This window comes from Panthera uncia, assembly GCF_023721935.1.
Source record: "Panthera uncia isolate 11264 chromosome A1 unlocalized genomic scaffold, Puncia_PCG_1.0 HiC_scaffold_17, whole genome shotgun sequence".
Taxonomy (NCBI): Eukaryota; Metazoa; Chordata; class Mammalia; order Carnivora; family Felidae; genus Panthera; species Panthera uncia.
Window position 1 is genome coordinate 126,234,725 of NW_026057577.1, and position 10,356 is coordinate 126,245,080.

At 35.6% G+C, this 10,356-nt stretch overlaps 1 protein-coding gene across 1 annotated transcript in view; it reads right to left on the minus strand.

The window, feature by feature from the left end:
• Positions 1-255: 255 nt before the first annotated feature.
• Positions 256-10,356, minus strand: part of TARS1 (threonyl-tRNA synthetase 1) — a 25,303-nt gene continuing 15,202 nt past the window's right edge. The window contains exons 10-19 of the mRNA XM_049648221.1: positions 9,924-10,022; positions 8,771-8,937; positions 7,701-7,863; positions 7,468-7,605; positions 6,714-6,791; positions 6,403-6,503; positions 6,173-6,277; positions 4,868-4,940; positions 1,860-1,974; positions 256-798 (exon numbers count right to left, since the gene is read on the minus strand). Coding sequence (XP_049504178.1) covers positions 650-798; positions 1,860-1,974; positions 4,868-4,940; positions 6,173-6,277; positions 6,403-6,503; positions 6,714-6,791; positions 7,468-7,605; positions 7,701-7,863; positions 8,771-8,937; positions 9,924-10,022 — 1,188 coding nt within the window. The 3' untranslated portion in view covers positions 256-649. The remainder of the gene's footprint in view (positions 799-1,859; positions 1,975-4,867; positions 4,941-6,172; positions 6,278-6,402; positions 6,504-6,713; positions 6,792-7,467; positions 7,606-7,700; positions 7,864-8,770; positions 8,938-9,923; positions 10,023-10,356) is intronic.

The following is a 10,356-nucleotide window of genomic DNA, read 5'->3' on the forward strand; positions in this document are numbered from 1 at the left end:
ACGTCTTCCTTTAAAGACTCATCTTCATCTTAAAATTTTGTGCAAATCTACTTATATTAGAGCCAGGGTTGGTTTTAATTGTTTCCATCCAAAAAGAAGTGACATTCCAAAAGATGCCATCCTCTGCTCGAGAAGCAGGAACCTAGCCCATCGCCCGGTTTATGAACAGTGGACACTCCCAACTGACATCATATACTGAATCACACAATTTGTTCCAGGTAAGCATATACATATGCAAAGGACAAGTGTTGAAACTTAGGTGAATTAAAGTTTTTATTTTTACAACATAATCCATTTCTAGTCTTTCTTTTAACCAAATCTGAAAATTTTTATTTTTCGAGTGCATTAAATTTACAAAAACATCCTCCCACATTACATTAAAGCATTCCTCGTGTTTTATTTCCAGTACTCCAGTGTTCATTTAACAAATAAAATCATTTTAACGTTGTCTCCTTTAATTACCTCCTCCAAATACCCATTGTCTAACACCTGTCACGGTCACAAAATAGGTTGACCCTGCAGTCACCTATGCAGACTCTGCTAAACTATTCCAAATTCAGTATGAATCGATGTTTTCTAGAGTGTAAAATTAATGTTACAGAAACTCTGTTCATCTGTCCCGCTGAGACAATCCGGGAAAAGCTCTTCATTAGAATTCTTCTTCTGCCTGCTTGCTGCGCGACTGCTTGAGCTGCTGCAGCCGCTCGATGGTCTCGGAAATTGTACGCTCTCCATGTACCTTATTATCTCTTGTGCGGATATTAACAGTGCCACTGGCTTTCTCTTTTTCACCAATAACTAAAACAAAAGACACAAAGCTTTGTCAGATGGAAGAGTTTTTACTGAACATTCGAACAGAAATGATCCTATGACCTAAAAGCCCCCATGTAGCTTTTGACTCATTAAAATGTTCAAATGAGCTATCAAGTCATGAAAAGATACACAATACATATTACTTAATGCATATTACTTGCTGAAAGAAGCGAATCTAAATGCATATTACTTGCTTTAAAGCAAGGAATGCATACTTACTTAAATGCATATTACTTGCTGAAAGAAGCCAATCTAAAATGACTATGTATTGTATGATTCCAACCATATGAGATTCTGGAAAAGGCAAAACTATGGAAAAGGTGTAAAAAAAAAAAAAAAAATCAGAGGTTGCCTATGGTTAGGAGAGAGAGAGAGAGTTTTGTATGTAGAGCACAGAGGATTTGCGGGGCAGTGAAACAATTCAGTATGATACCACGATGGTAGCTACATATCATTATATATTTGTCCGAAGCCACAGAATGTACAAAACCAACAGTGAACACTGATGTAAACTGTGGCCTTTGTAAAAAAGATACCAGTCTGGTGCAGGATGCTGGTAGTGGGGGAGGCTGTGTCCGCTTTGGGCAAGAGGTGTATGAGACAGCTGTGTACTTTCTGCTCAATCTTGCTATGAACTTAAAGTGCTCTAAAAAATAAAGTCTATTTAAATAGACTAATAAATAAAATAAAACGTTCAGGTGACCATGTACAGTTAGACGACCAATTTAAAAATCTTTTCATTTAAAAAAATGTATCACTTTGCAATGCTTCAAACCACTATATTCACTTAAACCAGCCAACTTAACAAAAAACTTACTATATGAAGGAATAGGAGAAAAAAGAAGATTTTTAAACAAACCTTTAAAGATTATTCCTTTTCACACCCAAATTTCCCTTTTGTTATAATAACTGAGCAAACTTAATAGTTTAAGAGTCTAGATTGGAGGGAACTAAACTGATGACCACAATTCTCTTAAGGCTGAGTCTCAAGATTTCAGTGTTCTCCTATAGTTTGACAGATTTTCTTTGGTAAGTCCCTTTCTTACCTAGGATGAAGTTATATTGTGCCAACTGTGCATTTCTGATCTTCTTATTTAACGTACAGCCCGGATCCAGATCAATGTCCACCATGAATTTAGCATCATGGAACTGTTGCCGTACCTATTTTAAAAGATACAGAATTCTTTAGATCTAAAGTAAGAACTGTTATTTTGATCTTAAATGGTTTAACATGATTTGGATAATCATACAGATATTAAAAAAGAATGCTGATAGATATACTGAAGCACATATTGTTAATTTGTGACTTGAGACTGCATTTTTTTTTTAATTTTTTTTTTTTTTAACATTTTATTTATTTTTGAGACAGAGAGAGAGAGAGAGAGAGCATGAACAGGGGAGGGTCAGAGAAAGAGGGAGACACAGAAAATCTGAAACAGGCTCCAGGCTCTGAGCTGTCAGCACAGAGCCTGACGCGGGGCTCGAACTCACGGACCGCGAGATCATGACCTGAGCCGAAGTTGGATGCTCAACAGACTGAGCCACCCAGGCTCCCCGAGACTGCATTTTTAAAAATTAAAATGTCGTATTTTGCTCTTGAGAGGTAAATGTTTTAGAAAATCCTTAAAAATCAGAATTCAGGCCATCAGCTAAATTTAATCAGCTCTGTTAAAACGCATTACAAAAGAAAACAAATCCTTTTGCAAACATATCTTAAGTTTCCTAAATAGTTGTCAGGAAACAAATTATTAATCAGTCTCCATATTAATATACAATGATGGATGTCCAGTCTAATAGAGAATGTAATATTTCTGATCCCTCAAAAAGGCAGCAAGTTGGCAAAAGGAATCCAGCCACTGCTGCCATCTGTGTATGCAACATTTTAAAATAAAATGTTGATATGCACAAACAATAGGCTAAAAGCATCTTAATAAACTTCTTTTATGTTATTAGAGAATGGAATACAAACCATTACATAAAATTCTTTTAACACTAATTATTTCTTTAACATCTCTATGTATATGACCTAAGTAAACAGAACTCTATAAGAATAATTTAAATATCAAGTTTGAGAAATATTAAAAAGTAATTTGTTTTCTAAACAGTGATTTCCTTTTTGATTAAAAGAAAGCTTATTAAATAATGGAGTCAGACGCAAAGATCAAATTGAGATTTCTTGAAATAAACTTCCAGGAATCTAGCAAGCTACATTACAGATTATCATTCTGTGCCTTTTTATCTCCCTCAAAAATACTAGTTCCACTTTACTGTCCTAAGTTTTTGCATATTAAATAATGTTTTCAGTATTTTTCCTTTCCAAAAAAAGCAACATTACATTAAGTTTTATTAATTTTAAGTTAAATTAAACTAGATTAAAATTCCCATCTACCTGACTACCCATTACCACTAATATGACAAAAAGATCTGAATAAACCATTTATATTTCACTAATAGGCTGTTATGTGTAAGTGATCATTAATCAATGAATCTGCTGGGATTGTATAAGTAAGCAAATTTCTGAAGGGTTCTTACACAGTTTATTAGAGTGTCAGAAGAAGACTACACTTTCGACTGTAACATGTTTTAAAGAATAAAGCACCAGTGTTTTAGTTTTTTAGTGGGGTTTGAACTCATGACCCTAGGATTAAGACTTGAGCTGAGATGAACAGTCGGATGCTCAACCAACTGACACACCCAGGTACCCCAAAGACCCGTGTTTTAGTTTCTTAACATGGGCCCTTGCGTGTACGTGAGTTGGGCTATTCTATAACTGGGGAGGTGGCCTGGTAATCTCAGACTGTTTAGCACCTCTGGTCTCCAGTCATTAAGTATCAGTAGTAGTGCTTCCCAACCCCTGTCAACTCTATATAACCAAAAATCCCACCCCGGTATAATTCTAAGTGCTTCCCACCACCACTGATGGAACATGGTAAGTTAGTCTTGTCTCCAGTTGAGAAATGAGTTATTTAATTACAGAACTTTCTCCTACCATGTGAGCTTTCACAGTACAAATAAGATAAAGTACAACCAACTAACCATGGAACATAACTGATTTTCATCACTTGTAATTAAAACTACTGTGTGCAGTAATAGAAATACAGTATGTCTGAATTGTTTGCTTTTTAGCTGGACTAATGTTCATTTATTTTTTTAAAGGCAGTTAAGACCTGAGTGCAATTTATTCTGATGATCTGGAAACATGATGGCTTTGATATTACAATATTGTTTGCTGATATTCAGATCTGTCTGTATTAACTAGCCAATTTATTACTTTTAGCTTGCAATTATGAAACAATGCTTATTTATAACACAACTTTTACTGATTTGAAATTCCTTAGTATAAAATTGTCCCTATAACAGAACAAATTGTTTTTAAGGTATGAAATATGAATGGATATTTACATATCTGTTAGTAAGGTAGTTTTTTGGAGGGTAGGGCAAAACATTGATCGGGCATGCCATTAACCTAAAAAAAAAAATTATAAATAATTGAAGAAATGTGCATTAAAAACCGGGGCACCTGGGTGGCTCAGCTGGTTAAGCATCTGACTCTTGATTTCAGCTCAAGTCATGATCTCAGGGTTACTGAGTTCAAGCTCCACATCGGGCTCTGCACTGCCAGTGCAGAATCTCCTTGGGATTCTCCCTCTCCCCTTCTCTCTGCCCGTCTCCCACTTGCACGCATGCATGCATGCATGCATGCTCTCTCTCAACATAAATAAATAAACTTAAAAAAAAAAAAAAGTGAAGCAAATTACTCTGAGTCAAAGAGCAGCTTAAAATACATTATGCATTTGAATTTACACATCATCCTGAGGCATTTACTATTTCCTAATACTAAACACTAAAATAAACAAGAATATATAGACACTATTCAAATTACATCTTCTGATCATGAAACCATGTAGGAAAGTATTAAAGAGGTAATATAATCTATTCAGGTTTATGACAGATTGAAAATAGTAACATATCTCTATACCACAAACAGGTTGGTTTACCAAGGATATATAGCTGAATGACAGGAAATTAAAGGAAAGTCATATTTAAGGATTACCTTTTGGGCATATTCATCACATGTCGGTCCCACTGGAACTACCATTACTTGGCGAGGAGACAGCCAGAACGGCCTTTAGAAGAAATTAAAAATATTTAATGTGGATTGGGGCCCTTTCATAAACAAGGATGGCATATCTCTTAGTCTATTTTTCAAGATCTTTTCCTGAAATATGTAAGGGCCACTTAAAAAAACTACCCCTTCCCCCATAATATCCAATAAAGACTAAAGGGAAGAGATTCAGGAGCAGAAAAGTAACCTTAAATCAGGAAAATCCATAACTAAAGTTTGATTTGCTACACAGATGGCAAAGCGCATTGAGAGCAGGGACAAACACACTGTATGTATGTAGGGTTTACATTTTACAAAAGTTTTGCATCAGTACAATTAATATAACAGACTCTACAGAACGGGGGCTTGACAACCTTGTGCCGCTTTCAACTGCCTTCACAAACTGCAGGCCAACAGAGAAAATTGCTTAAAAACAAAACGGAAGGCATGTGCTCAGATCTTGCCAGCAAAAGCATAACCTCACAGAAACAAGACAAAAAGTGTTGATCAGTTTGGAGTCGGTACTTCCAATTAAAAAACAACTGGCTTCTCAAGGATGTCAAAATACATGCTTATTATGATCAGCACACAGTGTAAGCCCAAAGCCTACTCTTGTTCACTCAGACAAAAACATCAAAACCATATTAATCCCCAAAGTTACTTGAAAAGCAATCAAATGGAAACCAATTTGACAATAAATTTCATATATTGAAAAAAAAAAAAAAAGAAAAACAATCAAAACAACAAATGTGCTTCTCAGTGTATAACTCCTAATTAGAAAGTATTATATAACATTCAAACAAATCAAGTTGTGAAATAAAAATAATGATGACTAATAATTATTCTCAAAGGGGGCGTCTGGGTGGCTCAGTCGGTTAAGTGTCTGACTTCAGCTCAGGTCATGTTTTCATGGTTTGTGAGTTCAAGCCCTGCGTCAGGCTCTGTGCTGACAGCTCAGAGCCTGCAGTCTGCTTTGGATTCTGTGACTCCCTCTCTCTCTCTCTCTCTGCCCCTCCCTTGCTCATGCTCTCTTTCTCTCTCTCTCAAAAATAAATAAACATTAACAAAATTAAAAAATATATATTCTTAAAGCTAAAAATTTGGGCTTAGATTGGGATTCCTTATTGTACACCTGTCATCAATTAGAAGTCACCAATCAGAATCATTCTTCTCTTCCACTGTGCAACTAAACTGGACAGTAGACATTTCTTAGTCAATTTACATTCTCCAAACAAAAACAAGGACAAAAATTACCATTTGCCGCCATAGTTTTCAGTGAGAATAGCAATCATTCTTTCCACTGACCCCAAGATGGCTCTATGGACAATCACCGGCCTTTTCTTATCATCACCATCATGGCTAGGTAGAAAAAAAAATGTTTTACTTTATATATATATAAAGTATATGTGTATATATATATATATATATATATTCCTTTATAGTCCCCTAAAAATGAATATTCAGAGCAGACACCAGAAACTCACCTTACAAATGTAAGATTAAATCTGATGGGCAACTGAAAATCCAACTGGATTGTTGCACACTGGTGGTACCGACCAATTGCATCTTTAATCTGTATATCAATCTAAGAAGTAGAGACTGGGTTATTTTAAGATGCTGTCTACATTAAAGCTGAACAGTAGTTGTAACAAGGCTGGTTGGCTTTCTCTCTTTTTCTTTTCTTTTTCTTTCTTTTCTCCCTCCCTCCTTTCTTTCTTTCTTAACTTATTTTAAAGTAATCTCTTCTTCACTCCAAAATAAACATCACATTACTCAAATAGACTTTCGTACTGACCTTTGGACCATAAAAAGCTCCATCTCCAGGATTTAACTCCCACTTTTCACCAAATTCATTCAGACTGTTTTCAAGTTGCTAAGGACAAAGCAAAATCATTTTTATTTTTGTTCCTCTGCAACTTCCCTTCTTCCAGCCTAATCTGAGACTAAAAATACTGTAATTACTTTCATGAATCCCTCCTATTCTCTGCGTTAGAATTTGGTCCACCTAAAATACACAAATTTCCTCTTTTCTGAGAAATACTGACATACATCACTGTATAAGTTTCAGAAGCATAGCACAATGGTTTGATTTACATAGGCTGTAAAATGATTACCATATTAGATTTAGTGAACATCCATCATCGCATACAGATACAATAAAAAGAGAAAAGAAAAAAATGTTCTCTTTGTGATGAGAACTCTAGGATTTACTCTCTTAACAACCTTCCTGTATATCATACAACAGTGTTAGTAGCTACAGTCATCACAATGTATATTATATTCCTAGTACCAGTTTACCTTATAACTGGAAGTTTTTATCTTTTGACCAACTTCCTCCCATTTCCTTTTACAAGTTATAGCTCAATGACTGAAAAAAATATTCAACCGTTTCTAATATAAAATCATACATTAAAAAAACCTAGTTTACTCAACCTATGAACCATTTCAATTTTCTCTTTTGCTTTTTATCCATTTAAAGAGGCTTGGGTTTCTTGGAACAAGTTCATTTCAGTCAAATAGCATTCAAGCATGCTGAAAAACACACTTACTTTCTCAGCTTGATTCCATACTTCAATATCTCCAAGGAACTTTTCTGGGCGAGTAGACAGGTTCAGTTTAAAAGAGAATCCAAATATGCTATATACTGTACGTAGAAAATCCAAACAACCTTTTATTTCATCCTCAATCTTAAAAGAAACAAAAACAAAATAGACATTGGTAATTTTTCCTTGACTTTCTTCACAGTTCTTTCAGAATATTTCATCCCAGAGTCTCAGAATACCTGCTCTATGGCACAGAATATGTGGGCATCATCCTGTTGGAATCTTCGTACCCTCGTGAGTCCCGTGAGCGCTCCTGACAACTCATTCCTATGAAGTACCCCAAAATCGGCTATCCGGAGAGGCAACTCTCGCCAGGATCTTGGCCGATGATCAAACATGAGGCTGAAGAAAACAGAAAATTAAAACCCACTGATATTTACTTTCACAAGAATAAAACTGCTTTTCTAAAATATGAAAGGCTGTCCAAACAGGCAACATTTCTTAAATTCTGGACTTCATACCACAATGTAAGCATCAATAAAACAGCAAATAAATTATAGTATGACCATCCACAACCAAGAGAGAGAGTAAAAATTTATTCCCAAGAGTCTGGAGTCAAATCCTTGTACTCAATATTTCCATTCATTTGAGGACTGCCTTTAATGATCATTAAAAAAAAAAAAAAAAAAATCTTAGCTCCATACAAATCATTTAACATACTGGAAACTAAAGACTGTGCTTTCCTGTCACTCCCAAAACTGCTTCAGTCTAAAGGTACTTCAGCAACGTTAGAGAATCTGGGAGAACTAAGAAACCCAGTCGGCTCCCTGACTTACAACCCAGTTCCCTTATGGAGATTCCACTCTCCCCTCACCCTTGAGGCCTTGCTGCCAGGACCTGTAGGCACCGAGCTACCTACTCTTCCCCTGATCACTCTACCCAACTTTCAAGGCTAGAAAGTGAAAACAGTTGCAAAGCAAGGAAGATTTCTCAGTTCGTTAGCAGATTTTAACAGAACATGTTTAAGAAAGAAAAAAAAATCTAGAGAATCTGCTATGTCTACATTCAATCTCTCTTTTATATTCTGCCTGTTCACTGCTATTACCCCAGTGCCGTTCTTGAATGTCTACATATCTGAGCATCTAACTGGGCATGGAGAATACTATAATATCACAGAATGGTTGTATTTAAATATTCTTCTGATTCCATAATTTGCTTTAAACAAAAATTCTTTTGAAGGAGGGAGAGCAATCCAAGACACATTGTATCATGGGAAAATCTTTGCTAGAAAGTCAAAGCTGCTCAATACCAGTGTCCTGGGCAGTTCATGGGTTTCAGAGCAAACAGCTCCTTCTCCACCTCAAAGGAGAACATGTTCTCACTATAGTGCTGCCAGTGGCCCGAGGTCACCCAGAGTCGGCTGTTGTAGATGTTTGGGGTGACCACTTCCTGAAATCCTCGTTTCCGATACTCACTCTGTTAGAAAACAAATGCAATACACATGAAGAAAACAGAAGTTTATACTTCTGGTGGGAGTAAAATATAAAGAGCAATTTTATACTATCTAGTGAAGTTCAAGATGCACACATGCTGTAATCTAGAAATTCCACTTGGGGGTATATACTGAAGAAGAAACTCCTGCACACGTTCATAAGGAGGCCTATCAAAACAATGATTTGTAATATGAGAAAATTAGAACTTATATCAGTGTCCACCAAGAAAGGAATGGGCACAGTGTGGTAGGTATAGAGAATAGTAAGTAACAAGTGAAACTAAACTGGATTTAAAAAATCCTAATGCCGACCGAGACACAATGAGACTTTCCATATGTCAATTTGAACTACACAGACAGACACAGAATTTAGGGTACATGTATATGGGGCATGTATTAAATAACACGGATACATGCTAACTTCAAATACTGGTCTCTTCTATGCAAGGAGGGAAACGGATCAGAAAGGGTCCTAAAAGGGAGCTTTTTGCTTTACTCTGTATTAGTTTACTGTAATAAAAAAATCTGAAGCAAATATGTACCAATGTACATATGTGGTAAATTAGGTGGTGAGTATGCAGATGTTGGTGGTATTATTCTCTATAAACCTATGCTTGAAAAGACTTCTTATTTTACAAAGAATAAAAAAGCAGTGTAAAGATTAACTTGTTTTTTGGAGGAAAACACAAACAAATGGTCAAAGAGCATATCGAGCTCCCGGGTAAAGGGTTCCAGGTCCCACCTCAAGCTCACCAGCCTCTCTGTTGTGTACATACCCATGTACATGGACAAAATCACATACGAGGAAAAAGGAACGTTTTAAAACATTTCGTGAAAACTCAGACTTGCGATTTTATTCTTTTAAATATTTCTTCTCAAATACAAGATTATCTTTCTTTTTAGCAGACCTTATTTAATTAAATCAACTTATATCCTAAATTTACAGAAGAAAATAACGAATATGGTTTACCCTGATGAATTCAATAAGTGTATTATAAATGTATGCTCCTTTTGGCAGGAAAAAGCAACTTCCAGGGCTGAGTTCATGAAAGAAATACAGTTCTTGGTCCTGAGTAAAAGAAAAGCAAAAGAATGTTTATACAGGCATGTAACATCAACATAAACTTCTGGGCTCCTGAGTTCAGATTACAACCGTGGTATCTGGCATTTTAATGTGTGCCATTCCCGAATCAAAGAAAACATGTTAACATTTCTGGTATACTCAGGAGGATAGAACTGCCGCTGATTTACAACTTAGCACAAGTACATTCTCCGCATGTTCTATTCTAAATCCAGTCAAGTTTACCCAAGACTGACATGGAGCAGGGGTCTTAGTTCTCTTTATTATATATATTTTATATATATATATATATATATATATATATATATATATATATATATAT